Raw genomic sequence first — 18,265 nt, 5'->3', positions numbered from 1 at the left:
TTGCTACAGATAACCTATTTCTAGAAAAAATACTTTCCCCTAAGTCTTCAGGCACTGTTTTTATATAAGTCAGTGGGTGACCAGCCTTGTGTTGTGGCAGGTTTTACTGCCTTGAATACATTTGTCACAGGACTAGAGAAAATTACCTTTGTTTCTGAAATAAAATTTAGAATAGAAAATCATATGATTTAATGAAATGGGAAGATTCTCTGGCTTCTTTAAGCCACAAGAGATTGGATTCCACTTGAAGTGAAATTGGTTTTGTTGACTCCTATTTCCCCATCTGCCTGTGCTCATTTTTATACACAGAGGAACAGACTGACAGGGTTTGTATTTTTGCATTTATAGATCACTTTGCAAACCCTCTTTCTAACCTCTGGGTTTGTTTTTGTTAAAGATGAGCCCCAAGACTTCAGAAACAAAGATACATTTGGGCTCCACAGCCTCAGTTCTGCAGTACTGCTTGAGCCTGTGTTGAATTACCTAAGAGGGAGGTTGGAGCAAAAGAAAGGGAAGCTGTTAGCTCAGAACTCCAGGGACTTTGTGCTCAGCTAATAGAAACAAGGAAATGAGCCCCAGGACAGCCCAATTCCTGTGCTGCTTTGCTGAGGCACACGTGTGGTCACAGCAGGGCTGAGGTTTGACACTTCATTATCATAGAAAGGGTTTCTTAAAAAGCTTCATATCCAGTGACTGCCCTCACTCTCCTGCTCTGTCCTGCTGCTCCTCTCAGTCTTTTCCCCTCTTTCCCCTCTCTGCCCTGCTCCTCCAGCCCTCACACATCCTTCCCTCCCTCAGCTGGCTTCCCATGAGCCCCAGGTTCTCCCCCAGGAGCCTCTGCTGTTCCTCACTGCCTGGGCATCATTGTCCCTCTGTGGCTCTGTCCTTTGGGATGGGGACACCCTGTGCCCTGGGGTCACACTCCCTCTGTGCCCTGGAGAAGGGCTTGTCACTGATGATGATTATTGTCCCAGAGCCAGCCAGTCATTCCCAAGGCTTTATGGACTTTAGAATCATAGAGGCTTCAAGGCTGGGAGAGACCTTTGAGCCCATGCAGTGCAGCCATCGATGCAGCAGTAGCACAGTGACCAGGAGCCATCAGCCAGCCCCATGCACACACCCCTCACACACCTCCGGGGATGGCGCCTCCCAGGGCCGAGCAGCCTGACAGAGCTAACAGAGCGTTCCTTTCCCTCTCGGCAGGACTGCTGCGTGAGCTACGGCGGGATGTGGTATCTAAAGGGGACGGTGCAGTCCTGACAGCGGGGCAGAGGTGCCGGGTGACCTCGGGGACGCGGGAGGAGCCCCAGCGGGTGGCACAGGCGGAGCAATGCCGCGGCTCCGCAGCCAGGGCGGGATCTGAGCTGCCCTGGGGCCGTGGCAGCCCCTGCCAGCCCAGACTCAGAGTTTGCATGGCCTCGAGGCGCAGAGCCGCCGCCAAGGCACCGTGGGACCCTGTCTGCAGCTTGATTAATCTGGGATTTCTAATGTATTGCAATTCTCCTTCTGTTTCGTTATGACAAAATAAAACCATATAGTGACACAGACATGATGGAAAATCATGGTCTAAAACTTTATTTTGTAAGTAATGCCAATAAATTAAATTTGTTTACAAACATCCCAGTTTTTGTTAAATCCCTGGATGCTCATACTTTAGTGTGAGCATTGTCATAGCCCTTGCAGCCCTCTTCATAGAGAGCAGATAGTCGTGTTCATGGGAATGTCAGGCCTGGGAGGGGGGAACAAAATCACTGTCTGTGAACTCTGTACTGCATAACCATTGTTCTCACCTGTTGTCTGTGAAATGAGTTATTTGGAGAAGCACCTACATCTGAGACATGGGGAACAGCTTCTGGATTTCTTCTGCTGGTGTGGGGATGGTTTGAGGGACCTTGTGCATTACTGTATGTGACAGAGCAAGGTAAGTAACTGAGGGCACCCTCTGGAAGGCATCCAGCTGTAGTTACCACACGGCAACCATGTAAAACCTCTATTTTGTGTAATTTTTAAATAAAATTTTATCTCAAAGGTCAATTCTACCCCGCCTTGTATTTGTCCAAGAAGAAATAGAAGCTGCACCTGCTCCTTTTACATCCTGAAGGCCTGGGGAGGAAGGATGGAGGCAGAGAGCCAAGTGAGTGCAGTCCCTGGGGACCCTGTTCAGGCTGGGTGGCTCATCCTGACCTGGCCCCACCTGCAGTGCCAGCAGGAGGATCTGCTGTGGGCACAGCACAGCCTGGGCACTGCTGCTCCTACTCTCTGCTGCAGCTACCAGCACAGATTGGCTAAAGGGGATTCCATTGATTTCATCGACTTATGCTCAGAAAAGGCTGAGTTGAGTTGTTGACCAAAATAAGAAGATTAAAATAGTTAATCCAGATAAGATTGGCTAAGAATATTGTCCCCATACTTACAGCAGTTCACAGGCACACTCAGGCACACTCTCACCCTTGCACACTCCTCACACTGGAACTGCTGCTGGCCAGCAGGTGTGGTTTGCCCATCCCTGCAGTGGTGAGGAACACTGGCAGGGAACCACTTTGTCTTTCTCAGGGTGCTGCTTTCCAGTCTCTGAACTGGGGTGAGACGGGTGCAGGTGGCAGGGACACAGTGACAGGACAGAAACCTCAGGCACAGCAGCTTTTCTGCTTTCCCCACCCTTGGCTTTTTTTTGAACAGCACTGACAAAAACCAGAACAATGAGGAATAACTACTTACTTTCATCGGGATTTCTGTCCTAGACAGGTCTGTTCTTTTCCACGTAGCATAACTCTTCTAAAATACAAATTTTGTGGGAACTCTATCTGAGCTCTGCAGGACTAGATAATGCAGGTGCCAGCTGAACCAAGTTCAGTTTCCTGATTGGCACAGATGGATATAATTACTACTTACACATGCAGCTTGACTGGATTATTTATTTGCTTAGAAAAATATTCAGAAGATTCAATTCCCATTTTTAAATAATTTTCAGACTGCAATACATGTTTTAGAGAAACTCCCACAACGTGAAGTGTTAATACTGCACCTGAAGGATGAGCAGAACAGAGAACAGTGTAAGGCAGCAGAGCTGCAGCAGCAGCAGCTGGACTAAAGGTGAGAAACTGTCAACATTCTGGGTCAAGGGTTTGGTACCTTGCAGCAAGCCAGCAGGAAGCTGCTTCCCAAAAACTGCTGGCCACATTAAGCTATGAGACCCTTTACAAGGAGAAGGATGTCACCTTTCATTGTGCCTTTCTTCCTTCCTCCTAATTTCTCTCTGTTCTGAAGAACAACCTTCTCCATGTTCATTGTTTTTCAGAAATTATTGTATCAATTACTATTAGGGAATGGAAAAGGAGAGGGAGAACAAGAGTATGGTCCCATTTTCTGTAGGATTTGTGCTGGCAGCCCCCAGGCAGCATGGAATAGATTAAGAGAGGCCAACACTGGAAGCAAGAGACAAAACAATGTAAGGTTTTACCTGGCCTGTCTCCTCAAGCACTTAGAGTTTGTGGTATACAACATTAAAAGCTACTCCACTATGTCAATGCTACTTCTAAAGTTAAATAGCTAAATAACAACTCTCTAACTCACCAAATACACATAAAAATGAACTTTGCAGACATTCCACCAGAGAACCGTAGGTCCCAAGTAACACACAGAGTCAATTCACAGTATCTTGCCTTAAGACAAAGTGCCCTACAAAGGAAACCGTATCTAAAAAGCCACACAAACTTTACATCAAATCCTTTCTTAGTAGAAAGACATTTATACTAATCTGGGAGAGAACTTAGTGATTGTGAAAACATGGTATTAGCTTAAAGCAAGCACAGCTTTCCACCACCCTGCCAAAGCAAGATCAGCTGGACTGCTCCCCTCCTGGAGCTGAGGAGTTGCTGCCCCTGGGACTGGTCGGGGCTTTGCTTTTGTTCATTTTCTCCATCAGTGTAGTCACAGGGCTAGACCATCCCTGTGAACCAAAGGAGAGCTTGAGTCTGGTTCTTGTGAGAGATTCAGAGTTCTCAGCTCTGTTATTTCTGAAGTGGACTAAGGAAACAAGTGCCAGTCACTGCTCTGGCCAGAGCTGAAGTGTAATTTGAAGTAGTAGTGTAGCATAAAGCTATGATGTTTGTTTGCTTTACAACCACTGGTTTGTGTGACAGTGCTAAACATTAAATCTACTGCTACACAGGAACAGGGAATCTAGCTGATAACTAACTAGCTTGTTAACTACAGGGCTACCAGCCTATCCAAAACATTCATTTTGAGTGCTTAAGAAACACATCAGTTTAAGGGTCTTCTGACATTCATATGAAGTGTTTTCTTGACTAATAGATAAGGTTATGGCTGAGAGGAGAGAGTCTTGTACTTTGCTCTGTGTTCATCTATTTCTTCTTTTGTTTTTCTGATACAGCTAAAAATCTCCTTGAATAGTGCTTTGTATTCAGGGGGAGCATTTGTGGAAGAGTCACTTAGCTCAGCAATTGTGAATTCTTGATTGCTAGCTGAAAGATCATACTGGGTGTTCCCCACGTTTAGGTCTTTGGAATACTGCTTCAGTGTTTGTACAGCCTTGTGTTTCAAAGAATCTTCATCCACTTGACACTTCTTCAAAAGCTCCTCATACTTCACTTTCAGAGCATTGTACTGAGCATCAACTTCATTGAGTACAGAGATCCCTCGCTGCTTCACAGCTTCAGCTCTCCTGATGCAGGTTTCCTCGTGGCCCCTGAGGATGTCTGCCCCGGCCGCGCTGCTCAGGAGGCTCTCGCTGCAGCTCCGCTTCAGTGCCTTCTTCTCAAGCTCCGATACTGTCACCAGTCCATCATCTGCCAGGCTCTGACCAAGCTCCCTGTCCAGAGATTCCTTGAATGAAATGAAAAAGGATTCTGGCACCAATTTCTCTGCATTATGGAGGCTGTTTTCAGACTGAAGGATCTGTCGCATCTCAGCTACTTCTGCTTCCAGCTCCTCCGCCCGAGCCCGATACAGGTCTGTGTCCACCAGCCTCCGCTCCAGCTCACAGTTCTCTTTCACCATCAGACTGTACTCCTCTTCCATGGTCACCCTCTTCTCTTTCTCTACATTCAGCTGAGCTTGCAGAACTGTCACTGCCTTCTTCAACTTCTCATTCTCTTCTTCTAGAGGACTTAGCTGACTATCCATAGATGTAATCTTCTCTGCAAAGACGTGATCATAAACGAAATACCTGCAGAACAAAATAAGGATTATCAAAGATAGGAAGTACAGCTGACCACACCTAAAGCTTTCCTGTCCTGGGTAACTAATGGCATATTTAAACTGTGTGCTAACACACTTCAGAGCACTAACAGGGGCCATTGCACTAACCAATCAGTCAGTTTAGTAATCAGAGCAGGGTTTGTAAGGACTTACATGCCATTGAACCAAGCTCACAGCTTAGGCAGAATGGCAGCTTGTTAACAGTTTCATGTTACAGACAAGCTGACTGAATAATGTAAGTTTAAATTATAATTTAAGTTTAAATACACATTGCCTCCCTTTACCACACTACTTTCTGACACTATTTTTTTCTACAGCACTCCACTGTTGCAACTTTTGTCATTATTGATATACAAACATGCTTCATAATTGACAAAGCAATGCTGGAGGCTGGTATTTTCACAAGCCTTTGGCAGCTTGAAGGATTCAGTTATCTTTTGAATTGTCAAGAAATAACTTCTTTTCAGATTTATGATTTATTCTAGAGTACCTCCATATTGACACAAGAGCCTGTTCTGTCTGTGGAGATGCTTTCTTTACAAAATTGCCCTTTAGGCTTGCAGTTAGTTTGAGCTTTTACCAGGTGATTGTCCCGATGGCCCCATTAATGCAGTTCAGCTGGCTCAAATGGCTCTACATTTAAAAGGGCAGCCCAGCAGCCCAGCCACCATTTTCCCAGTTTAGGTGTCCTCTTCCCCAGCTTCAGCTCGCAAAAGCTAAGGAAATATCCATGGACATTCAAGGAAATCGTAAGTTACAGGAAATATTTTGCATTTAGTGAGTTTGTTTTTCAGATTATCTGTGTGTTTGCTTTTATCTGACTGAAAATACTGGGGGGCAAACTGTTGTAAGCTTTCTAGGCTATCATTTGACATGGCTGGCTCTGGGGACAAAGTGGAGCACCAATACTGGTGTGGTCTAGAAGCAGACCAGAAGTAATCACAGTACCATACAGCAGAGATGCTTTGCTAGTTGTGAATGTCAGGTAGTTTTTTTTCCAGCTTGTGTCTTAGGTTTTAAAGTTTTGCTTAAAATAGTTTAGTGTTCTTTGCTCTGTAAGGTAAAAACTCTTACTGGCGGAGGTCGTAGAGCTCCTTCAAGCATGAGAAGCTGTGCATTGATCTGGGCTGCTCAGATCTCTCCTGGCTCATCCGGCCTCGGCCGGGCTTCTTCAGTTCTTCCACTTGTCGCTGCAGGTCATCTATGTGTGTTTGCAGGCTTTCAATCGTCTCTGTCAAGCTAAAAGGTGAAAAGACCTTTAAATAAACCTAACCTTTCAATTTGCCAGCATTGTAGAAATCCACTAGGCACAGACAGACACTCAGTAACTGCACAAATACACCTGGACTGCTCTTACTGATATTAACAGCTGGGGGGAGGGAATCTCTAAAAATCTGTTACCTTATTATCTTTTGTTGTGAAGCTCTACTCTCTGCTACCAGTTTTTGATTAGTGTCTTCCAGTTCTCTTGCTGTCACATCCAGCTGTTCATAGACTTTGGCATGCTGGTCGTTCATCTGCCGCAGGAGCTCCACTTGCTTTGTGAGGTACTGCAAGACAGTTCTGCTGTTACTGTTTGCCCTCGAAACACAAGGCACAGCTCCTGTGCTGCATTTCTGCTCACATTCAGAGAGAAACTCCTGAGTTTTCCAAATGTAAATTCCTGTGTTTGCTTTGGTAAGCTGAGGAGACACTATCAGTACCTAGGCAGCTTGCCTTTGTTATGGAGGCCACCCCAGGATGATGCAGCAGCCCTTCCCTGGAGGAGTGGGTTGGATGGGGCCAGCTGTGGATGGTGCCAGCTGTCTTTATCTGTGCCCAAGCCTTCTGCATGGGGCTGTGCTGCAGTCAGCACTGATAGAGCCTTCAGGCTCCAACACAGCCCTTACCTGTCCCCTGTGTGCTAAAGGTTGCAGTCTGCTCCAACAGAAATTTCTTATCTGCTTGACCCAACAATTTTCTCAACATTAAAACTGAAATATTGGGTAGCACCATCCATAATTAAACATATTTTCAGCTGACCCAAGTTATTCCAGTCTGAAGCAGCATTAGGTTCAGCATGGCAGAATTTAGGTTGTGGTCATTCTTAAGACAGTATGTGGCTAGTATGTGTTAGGCAGTATAACTTATTGAATTCAAATCTTTAATTTCTCACAGGGAACTATTCCAGTTACTGTAATTCCCAAACAAAGGTCTCATGGCCTTTTTAAAAAAATAAAACCTCACATGAAGTATTCTCAATGTAATCCTCTTGAGTTTTACAATTAACTACACACACGGTTTAGTTTCCTGAATAACGTCAGAAAGCTTGGAATTCTTAGTCTAAGCAGTTCACAATCACCTAAAGCTCTTTAAAAAAGTGTCTTATATTCTCCCACCCAGGACATGAGCATTTACATGAGATAGTTCTTTTCTGTTTGAGTCTAACCCCCTAAATGTGAAATATTTTGTTCTTATCTAGAGTTTGTATTTTACAATATATTCTGTATTACTACATGTTACCTTCTTAAAACTAAGCTTCAAGCAGGAACATCCAGCAAACTCCTAGGCAGAATTACTTCTCTTTACATAGGCCTGTTACATACTCAAAACTTCTACTATTCTACTTAACCTTTTACCTCATTAGAAGATTGTTGGGTTTACATTTTAGGCAATTTAAGAACAGATAATAAGTTAATCTAGGACTAGTAACTGCTCCATACAGACTTCCAGAAGATCAACATGATAGCTGTTGGCTAGATCCTTTTGTAGCCTGTGCACACATGACAGAGGATTTACACAGAAATAGAAGGTAGATTAGCAGTAGAATCTCAATGTGACCCATTTCAGATTAACTTTCCCTATTGGTTATAGCTGAAGGAAGGAGCTGGAGATCCTCAGACTTTCTTCTGCAATACAGGAGTGGTTAAGCACAGGAGCCAAGGTTTGGTGCCTCAAGAGATGCTGGTACTTTTTACAATGGGCTTTTGCAGACCTTTGAGATGAATGGAAGGGGGGAAGCACAACTTCCTCCACCTTCCATCTCCAGCATCTTCAGGGCTGGTGTCCAGTTGGCCTGGTACAACCAGACCACCAAAGATGATGTAATAAATACTTTAGAAGCTCATGTTTAATCTATGTCCCCTACAATGGAGCACCTATCATGAAGCAGCACCTTTCATTCTAGCACATGGAAACTGGAGAGTGTCAGGATTTCCAAGGTCTGAGTGCTCAGAACAGATTCAGGCAGGAATAAAGCTGCTGTTTCCATGCAGCCTTTATTACATCCACAGTGATTAGTTAGTGGCACACGTGTCAGCACAAAGGTCAGATATAATGATCCAAAGCTGTAAAATGTTCAATGTGTTAGTATTTAATAGATGAGATGTAATCTTAAGCACACCACAGCCTTTGACCCTTCTCCTCCAGCAAAGGCAATGTTGTATTTCAGAATGATTTCTCAGCCAGCTCTAGACTTTGCTGCCCATAAGATCCAAATTAATAGGGAGAGTCCCAAAGATTTACATGGATATACTGCACTGAATAAGCTAGTTCAGAAATTCAGTGTTGTAGCTACAGGAACAGCTGAATGATCACAGGTAGGTTACAGAGACAAGCACTTGAAAATTGGGAAAAATCAAGCATAGAGACTGAATATGCAACTTGCACATGAATCCTGTGCAATGGGGTATCCTGTGATCCCACAAGGGCCAGAAATGCTGGTATGAAAATAAGAGACTGAACTGCTTTACACCTTGCATATTTTTATACATTACTTTATACATTGCAAACTTTATTCCCATTTGTTTCAGTGAATTCCTGTAACAATTCCTTGTGCCAGTAAGCCAATATATTCAGTTCCTCAATTGGAGGGTCTCTGGGTATTTGAACGAGGGGTTCATTTTCCCTTTCCTGACAGAAATCCAGGTGCAAGAGAAACTTCTTTGTGCTGCTATTACACTTTAAAATGGCACTGGGGAAAGAGAAAAGACTGAGACAGGAGATAGGATTGGGAAGACAGCTTGTTACTACAGCAGATACAAATCCAGCCTTTGGCTCAACAAGCTGGGCAAAGAAAAGGTGCAGGCACTATTTATATACCAGAAGAATCACAAAAACTGTTCCTCCCACTCTCCCTCTCCTCTTGGAGGGAGCTAATAGGACAATCCAACACACATCTACTCTCCTTGAGAGAGAGGAGGAAAGAGATTGAAGAGCTATCAGATAAAGCCTTCAAAAGGTAGCATTGCCAAAATCTTGGTAGAGCAAGACATTGAGAGAAAAAAATTAATCTTGTGTTGTGTCTGAGTTTGTGTGACTGTAGTGTACTTGGCCCTGCAGCACACCAGCTACAGATCACTGCTGCAAGGACACTGGTGACACTTCTGGAGCTGCAGCTCTCTCATGTCCTCTCCAAACACTGAACCACCAGAACAGCTAAACAAGTAAACTGGCTTACACCAATAGGATATTGCATTTTTACCAGCACTGCACTGTTTCTGTAAATCAGTGCAGTCAAACAATATTTTCCACATTTCTAGACAGTGTTAAAATGCTGCTAATTAAGTAGCTCCACTCCATCAGCCAGGTTAGCTGCCTGTCACAAAGTTCTGGTGTGTTATTTCAAAGGTATGTTGTAACTCTGCTAAACACTTTCTTAAATATGGCTGTTCATACAAGTACCTTGTGTACAGTATTTGTACAGCACCTTGGAAGTGTTTGTCTTCTCTACACCTTAAGAACTGATCTTTTTATAAAAGCTATTCATGGCAATGAGGTATTTCAGTCTCTGCAGAAGTAAATACATCTTCTAATGCTGTAGCAGTAATATAAACATCAGCCATTCCAACCTGTGTATCTCAGAATGAACAGGATAACAAAGATTACAGTTAGCACATAACAGAAGAAAGAGCTAATAGATGAGGTACAAAAACAAAAGTAACCTCTAAAAACACACCCACAAATCAAACCTGCACTCAGAAATTCCTCCTCACTTACTAAAAATGCTGCATTTGTGTTGACTACTTTAAAGACACCAATAATTCTGTAATTATTAAGGTTAGGATTCTTTCAGTTACCTGTTGCCACTACAATAGTGAGCATTTTCAGTCTGAAATTCCAACTGTACAAAATGCACATCTCTAATTGCAGTACTGCTAGCACAAAGGAACTCAGATTTTGTAAAAACTGGTACATACCAGTCAAAGCCTGTTCCCTGTGATTCACACCAGAACCAAATGGAAATGCTGACTACATTTTCAATATGTTGTCAGTCAGCAAAGTCCTGAATATTTAATAATTTAATTATTAGAGACCATGCATTGCCCTCTAATAGCTGAAAAAAAATCTCATTATGCTGACAAATGCTAGGTCTGCAAGAACACAGGCAGTATTAAAAAAAAGAGAAATTGCCAAAAATAGCCAGGTTCTTCCTCTCTGTTATCTAAAGATGACTGGTTTTGAAAGGATGGTTATGTTTTTGGGTTTTTTCCCTGGAAAATATGGAGCAATATATCCACTATATCCTATATTTAGATACTACTTAAATGGGGTTTTTTTCTGTTGTTTTTTTTTCTTTTTTTTTGTTTTGTTTTGGGTTGTTTTTTTTTTTTTTTTGTCATTACAGGGTTTCTTTTACATTGAAATAGACTTTAGCTCCCTTTATCACAGATCAGTTTACTGGAAGTAAATATCTTCAGATTTTACTTAAATCTCACTTCTGCACTTATCAGCTTTTAAATTACAATGCTGCAATCATTAATTCTCATGTAATAGTTTAAATTATTAATGTCTTTGTCATCATATAATTTGATGTTATTTTACCTGGCAAGATCAGAAAGTTTAGCAATAAAAATAACTGAAGTATCTTCTCTGTACAAAACTAAAAAATACCAGGCATTTCTCATTAAAGCAAATCCAATGTTTAGTGGCACAAAGCTTCTGGTAATCACACAAACAGTTCTAAGTATGAGCCACCTTTACCAGTTCTCAAATTCTCAAAATAGCAGAAGTGGTGAAAGATTGTTCAGTATTTTCCAATGGATCTCAAGAAATTCAGAGCTTAACTTATACACTGTATGATGCAGGTCTGGATGTTTTCACACAAGGATCCTTTAGATATTTTACCTCTATCTCCTGCAGCTGCTCTTGATTTGTTGCATACATTTGCTGCAAGGATTCTTCTAGTTCAGTGTTACGGTCCAGTAGTGTCTTGCCAAGCTCAGCAGCAAGGTGAAGATCTAAACAAAGAAATCATGTTTGCATGTGAGTGAGAGAAACAAGGATGTAATCTCATTCTGAACCCTGCTATCAAACACTTGAGGTATTTTCTCATTGCTGTTACAACTGCTGTGAGTTATCTCCAGTACCCAACATGAAGTTAGATTTGCATTAGTGATGTTCTTCTCAGGTTTATGCTAAGTCAGCCCTGACACCCAGGGACACTTTTATGTCATGAGGGTTCCTCAGTTCCCCGTGGCCCTTCAGACACACCCAGCCATGTTCCCCTCCCAGCCATGTGCCCAGGCTGCACCAGCTCTGCTCCAGGTCTCTTGGGCTCCCCCCTCTCCACAGCACTCAGAGCAACAAGCACAGCAGACCCCATAACTGCTCATAGCCCAGAGCCAGGCCAAAGCTGATGAACTCCTCATTGACTTGGCTGTTCCTCCCCATCACCCCTCTAGCAGAGCTCAGGTCACTCAGGATCACAGTGCTAAATGAAGGTTTCAGATGCTTTCCATGGTGAAACAATATTATCAAAAGACATAAAATTGATGGAGACTTGCAGCTATTCTGCTTTTCAAGCTCATAAACTCAGGTGACAAGAACTGTTTCATGTGCTTCAAAACATCACTTTAAATGTCATTTGTTCTCAGGCATTTAATCTCAATTTCACTTCAGTCATCTTCAATCACCTCCAGGGTGCAGTGACTGTAGCTGTTGCAAATTAAGAAATAAGTCATCTGAACACTCAGCTCTGTTCTAGAGGGAAGTTTGATATTTGCTCAACAGCATCAAAATGCTAGATATTCTGTATTATTATGTTGAAAGACACGTGTAATTTAAAAGCTAACATAATGTGACAAAGTAATAAATCTTGGTATTAATGCTAAAATTGCAGTTACTCTGTGGAGGGTACTACATGTCAAGGATCCAAGAGATTTCTAGAAATATCTTATTTTCCACCTCCTTCCCATGACCTGCATGCATGCAATACCACCTTGTTAGTTCTCACACAGAACTTGTATCATTAGTCAAGAGAAGAAAAGTCCAGAAAAACTTTGAGTCACATCAAGAAGCTTTAAATGAATAAACAGGAGACATGTATTGCATCATCAGTGGTTACAGCCAGAGAAGCAAACACATTAATTCCATTTTCATTTGATTGCAATGCCCTTTTTTAACATTTATGCTCCCTCTTTCCTGCTCCCTCTGTTATCTTATCAGCTGGGAACTGTAACACATCCAATACTGCTCCAAGATTGTTTTGTGCTAACCTTCAGCTGGCAGCCTGTCCAAAATGATTTCTCCATCTCCACACATTTGCCAAAGCCCAAATCCAGACTTACAAGGACAAGTCAGTACAAACATTTGTCTATGAAGTTGCAGAAGTCCAATTCTGGCAAAACAACAGCTGTGCTATTCTTTACACATTCTTTAGAGCACAATGCATTGTTTCCTACCTTAAGGTCAGATTCTTAGCTTAAATGCCATAAAATTATTTAAAAGAAATCTCACTGCATGGGAGTTCTTCAGTTTTAAAAGATGTACAATTAGAAGGCACAAGGCATATTAGTCTGTACTTAGGAGTTTATCCTCACATCACTTTTTCACTGTAGCATTACTCATTACAAAGCAGGATTTAAAGTATTTGGATAAGGAAACCTTAAGGCATCCTGCTTAAATTTTTCCCATTTGGTAAACAGATTGCACATTGTTTACCATGGCCAGAATAACTCCCAGTCAAACACCAAGCTGTTTGTTCTATCTCATTACAGAATACTGTAGTCTTCAAATTCAATGAATTCATTATCCTATAGAAAATGGAGTCCTGCTTCACAAGTTCTTGTACTGCACAAATCTTCACTAGGAGCCACCACCTTTAAAACAATATCATTCAAAGCAAAGACCAGTCTATTCTTTTATTTTAATAGAGTGGAAAAAGAGCTTTAGAGAGGATTTAGGATTATGTTAAAGGCATAATGCATAATGGAATTACTATCATTTCCCTTCCCAAAGTGAAAGTTTGTTTTCATGTTTAAGTATATTTAGGAGTTTATAGCTTCATTCTTAAATGCCCCCTCACCTGCTAATCAAAGAGCACACAGTGTTTGGAGTACAAGGTGAATAATGGCATTCATGTCATACCTCACACTCACTCTGTTTGTTAGACTGGCAGAGGCACAAATGGGTTACTATGGCAGAAACACTTTTATAATTAAGGTAATTTGTTTCTGAGGGGGGAAATACAGTGGGAGCACTCAGGAACATACAATAAAACCTCAACTCTAGAGGAAGCAAGTACTGAAATAATTTCATCTCTTCTAAAATTCAGAATTTTTTTGCATCCGTTTTTCTACATTGTCAAGTACCTGGAAGCCCTGTAAAGAGCAAATTTTACAAGAGAAATGTGTCATGTATGTTTTCCAGCTACAAAATGGAAAGTATTAATTTACATTCCTCTGGAGAGAGTTATGGTAGAACACTAGAAGCAAAACTGCATTTTCCGTTGTAAATTTATGTAAAGCAAAGCTAAATTCTGACAGACATGCCTTTCTCCTTTTCACCATAGAGATGGAAGCAGAGAGGTTTTTAATAATGCAAAATGCGTATGTGCAGATCTAAAGATCTTGGTTTTAGTAGATCTGATTAGTTGTACTGGTGTTTAACAGCTCCATCAGAAATCTCCAAAACAAGACTTCAAGGATGTCTTCTGTGATACTGAACAGCCCTCACTTACCTGTGCTTCACAATCTCTTCTGACTGCATAACCATCGTTGAAAAAAAGATAAAAACAGTACCAAAATCCTTCTCTGCTACTTTTTCATAACCCACCTAACAGAATTATTCAGAGGATTTTCAATCTAAAATTAGCCTATTCTTTTAAACAGCAACAGGCACTAATTGTGGAAGAGGTAGAAGTAAGGTTAGTGTACGTTTACTTAATTGTAAAACAAATTTTTTTTCTACTTAGTTTCCTATTTCTGCTCTGTATTTGGAATACCCCCTATTCTGTAAAAGTGAGTGACAGCAAGATGAAAAAGAGCAGTCCATACACAAAAATTCTTCTTTAAAGGTCAGCATACTTCAGCAAAACATTGCAGAAGGATGTCTGTTCCCAACCTTACAGGAATTCCATGAGCACTTTATGCATGAGCAATATGCCAGAAAAGCCCATCTCCATTGTCAAGGCAAAAATCTTTGGGACACAGGAAGACTGTCAAGGTTTTCCAAAACCCCTACCCTAAATTAAAGTCTCAAAGACCGACTGACAAGGACTTCAAGCTTGTTTCATGGTGCTTTCTAATGTTTTACAACCTAGGTTCTCATAACCATACTGATCAGTTTTCAAACATGCACTGATTGTTTGGGTTGTGAGGAGTTTCACGAGTCCTTGATAAGCACTTACTACCCTGTTTACACACACACACCCGTGTGTCTTAGCCTGGGCAGCAGCAGGAGGATCCTTCAGAGTCCAGAAATCATGTACAGCACAACATTTAAAAACCATTCCTGTAAAGAACTTCTTCTTTACATTTCAACTTGCCCATCACTTTCTTTTCCTCCCTTTCCTTTTGGCAAGGCTATTGGTTGCCTCCATTTAGGAAAAAGAGAGAATCCCCAGAAAGATTGTGTCCACATGTTGAGGGGACATAACCTAACCCCCCAAATGCACTAATCCTCTAGAATGGAATACTGTTTCTTAAAAGATGACAGCAGAGTCAACTGATGATTATTTCACTCATTTTAATTAAAAGATGAAAGTAGAGAAACATCAAGAAGGTAAGAAGTCAGTTATACATTGTGAAGTCTCTTTGTAGGTTCTTCAACTCCATAAACACTGACATAGTAAAAACATTACTGAATCATGTCTTCAAACTTTTCACTCTCTTCCCTGTGACAGCATACTGCAGTTTCAGGATCTTACTTCAACTGATTTGTTTGTATCCTAGAGCCAGGAAAACATCAATTTTGGGTGAGGAGTACCTAAATACAGCTTTCAGTCAGCTATTTTTTATAGCATACAATTAGAGAGACCTGGCCCGTCTCAAAAAGAGTTTCTGTGGTCAGATACCTGATCTCAGTGGGAATACTGCTTAGCTTTCTCTATGCTTTACAGTACAGCAGCACCCACCAATCCCAAGAATTAATGTATTTCAACATAAAAGCAAAACGTGTAAGACTGGAGCAGGTTTGCAGGAAGCCACAGCTTTGAACTCGCCTTTCAAAACAAAGTCGGGATTAAGAACAAAAAGTAGAACTAAGTAACTTAAGAAAATACCAGTCATAAATGCCACTAAGCTCTTAAGGAAATGGCACATTCTTTCCGTATCGTGCTTGTTAAAAGATTTCAGTGCAATTATACTTGTATTCCTACGGCTCCTTTCTCATTTGTGAAATGAACAGCATTTACCTCTTGCATGTAGTGTTTTAAGACCCACTGATGGAATGACAGAAGCTGTACATGTATGTATCCGAGCTGTAGCGGAGTTCTTTGTTATTTTAAAAAGAAAACCTAAAGAGTTTCTAAGGAACCTGCAACTAATCGAGCATTGCTACGACAACTTCATCGACTGGAAGCCCTTACAAAGAGCTCAACAGGGCGCAATAGCGCATCCGACCCGGTGCTTCCAGCACCAGCCCGAACAGGGCAGCTGCACATTCCGTGCAAGGTGCAACTTTCCGGAGAGCCGCTTCCCTCCCTCCCGGGAGAGGGACCCGGCACCAGCAGCTCGGCTGCCGCACCTCCTTCCCTCAGACAAAGACGGCCGCAGTCCTCACCGGTGACAGCGATTCGGCGCCGGCGGGAAGCGCGGCCGTGCGGGGATCTCGGGCTCCGACGCGCCTCGCCCGCACGACCGACGCGCCCGCCGCCGCCCCCGGCCCCCGAGCGCCCTTCCCGCCGCCCCGCCCGGCGCCCCGCACCGCCGCGGCCCCTTCCCTCGCACGCCGCCCTCCTCGCCCAGCCCCTGCCCTCGCACACCCCGGCGGCGCCCGCAGCCCCCTGCCTCACCCGCCCCGCTCAACGCGGCCCCTTCCCTCACACCCCCGGCTCGCTCCACACCCTTCCTCACACACCCCCCGCCGCCGCCCCGGCTCACCTTGCTGCAGGTCCTGCTGGTCGTACCAGGGCTCATCCTCGCGGATTTCGAACTCCTCCACCAGGCTGTCGGCCAGCATCGCGCCCCTTCTCCTCACTGGCGGCTGAGCCGGCGGCGCCCACCCCACGATGCCCCTTGCACCGAACGGGGCAGAGCGAGCCGGCAGCCGCTCCCCGCCTCAGCAGCCGCCTCCGGCCATTGCCGAGCGGTTCCGGACTTTGCCGAACCTCTCCCCCTTCTGGCCGGGCTGCGCCGGCGGCAACGTGGCAGCTGCCGCCGCCACCCGCCCCCCCGCCTCCCGCGATTCAAACACAGCACCCTCGCCTCGCCTCGCCGGCGGGCAGCCAATGGGGAGCCGCCCGCCGCACAGATCGAAAGGAGGCTACACCAATCATAAGGCGAATTTATGTCAAACAGCCAATGAAAGAGAAGAGAGGGCGGGCCCGGGGCAGCCGCGCCCCGCCCCGCCCCGCGGTGCGCAGCCTCCCGTCACAAGAGGTGGGTCGGTGCCGCTGGAAGGGGCGGTGGTCGCCGGCGCTCAGGGCTGCTGATGGCGGGGCGCGGCTGCTGAGGGATGTCGGCTGCCGCTTGTGGCGGAGCAGAGCTGGCATAGGCCGGGATGGGACAGTGCGACTTGGCTTAGGAAAAGCCGGGGCTCATTGTTGCCCCGCGCTGGGAGCGCTGAGGGAAGAGCCCGTGAGGAAGGACCCGGCGTGGCGTCCAGGTGCGGGCCGCCTCTCCGCCGGCGTGTGGGAGGGGAGGGCGGGACGGGGAGCCTGCAGTCTGCAAAGGGCTGGCTCCATCCCCGCACCTCGCTCCAGCGGCCGCCGCTCGCTCTCGCCTTTTTACCGCACAAAGCGGAGGGAGCCGTGTTTCCTGTCCAGGGACCTGCTGAGAGAAACGAGCGTAACTTCCCCATTGTTATAACACACCGAAGGTGCAGTCCTGTGAGCGCCCCGAGCCGGGCAGAGCGGGCACCGGCCGGTGCCGCAGCCCGACTCCCTCTGTGAGCACCCCCGAGAGCCTCCCCTCAGTGCTGCCCCTCGGGACCAGCAGCGCGTTTATTCTGGTTTCCGTCCCGATGTGGTGCAGTCACGTCATCAGAAGGATGAGGAAGACCCGTGTGTCCAACCAGTCTGTCAGGGCTGTGAGCATTGCACAGCGGTTTGGGACCCGGAACGGCAGGGCAGGATGTCGGCTAGGGCGCCTCAGGCAACGTTTGCTATTATCTCTCGGAATCCACTTTTCTTCTTTAGACTCTTGTTCTAATTTTTTTTAGCAGTTGTCATCCTGCTGTGGGAGAAACGCAGGTAATGTCACAGTGCATCTCACTGGCTTCAACAGCCTGTTCTTTCAGCCTCTGAGTATTAACGCAGTTGTAACCACTAGAAATTTCTGAAACCGATTTGCCTTCTGTGAGTCACAAAATGTTCACCAGGGCTTTAACCTGCTCAATATAAAGGCTGACTATTAAGAAGAGGGAGGGGATGCTCATGCATGATTTCATTGTAGTGCTATTAAAGGGAACATCTGGGGAAGGAAGTGTGGTACCTCAACTTCTAATTGAACCTATTTCATAAACAAGGTGCAAGACTAGATGTATCAATTAGGGTAAAGTTGTGTCAGATCCTGCTTATTACCATTAGTCATGGTGCTAGAGACCATGTTTGTGCATTTGTTAGAAGATTTTTGTTGAAGGAATTTCAAATGTCTTTCAGATTTTCTATGGGGACTATTTTTTATTT

The 18,265-nt window shown here is 44.3% G+C and overlaps 2 protein-coding genes across 2 annotated transcripts in view; one reads left to right on the top strand and one right to left on the bottom strand.

Annotated features, from left to right (window-relative positions):
• The window catches only part of POLR3E (RNA polymerase III subunit E), a 28,014-nt gene extending 25,980 nt beyond the window's left edge, over positions 1 to 2,034 (top strand). Inside the window, exon 21 of the mRNA XM_058035708.1 lies at positions 1,204 to 2,034. Coding sequence (XP_057891691.1) covers positions 1,204 to 1,260 — 57 coding nt within the window. The 3' untranslated portion in view covers positions 1,261 to 2,034. The remainder of the gene's footprint in view (positions 1 to 1,203) is intronic.
• An 870-nt stretch (positions 2,035 to 2,904) lies between these two features.
• CDR2 (cerebellar degeneration related protein 2) lies at positions 2,905 to 16,599 on the bottom strand. The gene is made up of 5 exons (XM_058035603.1): positions 16,521 to 16,599; positions 11,326 to 11,438; positions 6,622 to 6,770; positions 6,295 to 6,459; positions 2,905 to 5,188 (listed from the first exon to the last, which is right to left on the bottom strand). Exons 1-5 carry the CDS (start codon positions 16,597 to 16,599, stop codon positions 4,321 to 4,323), a joined length of 1,374 nt encoding a protein of 457 aa, XP_057891586.1. The 3' UTR covers positions 2,905 to 4,320.
• Between the last annotated feature and the right edge of the window lie 1,666 nt (positions 16,600 to 18,265).

Source organism: Melospiza georgiana, chromosome 16 (genome assembly GCF_028018845.1).
Source record: "Melospiza georgiana isolate bMelGeo1 chromosome 16, bMelGeo1.pri, whole genome shotgun sequence".
Lineage (NCBI taxonomy): Eukaryota > Metazoa > Chordata > Aves > Passeriformes > Passerellidae > Melospiza > Melospiza georgiana.
This window is presented reverse-complemented; position numbering and strand designations above follow the sequence as displayed.

Bases quoted from the DNA above. Each gene is read 5' to 3' on its own strand.
- CDR2 (XM_058035603.1), bottom strand. From the start codon at position 16,599: ATGCTGGCCGACAGCCTGGTGGAGGAGTTCGAAATCCGCGAGGATGAG. The intron at 6,771-11,325 runs GTAAAATATCTA...ACTGTCTTGCAG, and splicing joins AGCAGCTGCAGGAGATAGAG to TACCTCACAAAGCAAGTGGA. The intron at 5,189-6,294 runs GTAAGAGTTTTT...TTTGTTCTGCAG, and splicing joins GAGCTCTACGACCTCCGCCA to GTATTTCGTTTATGATCACG.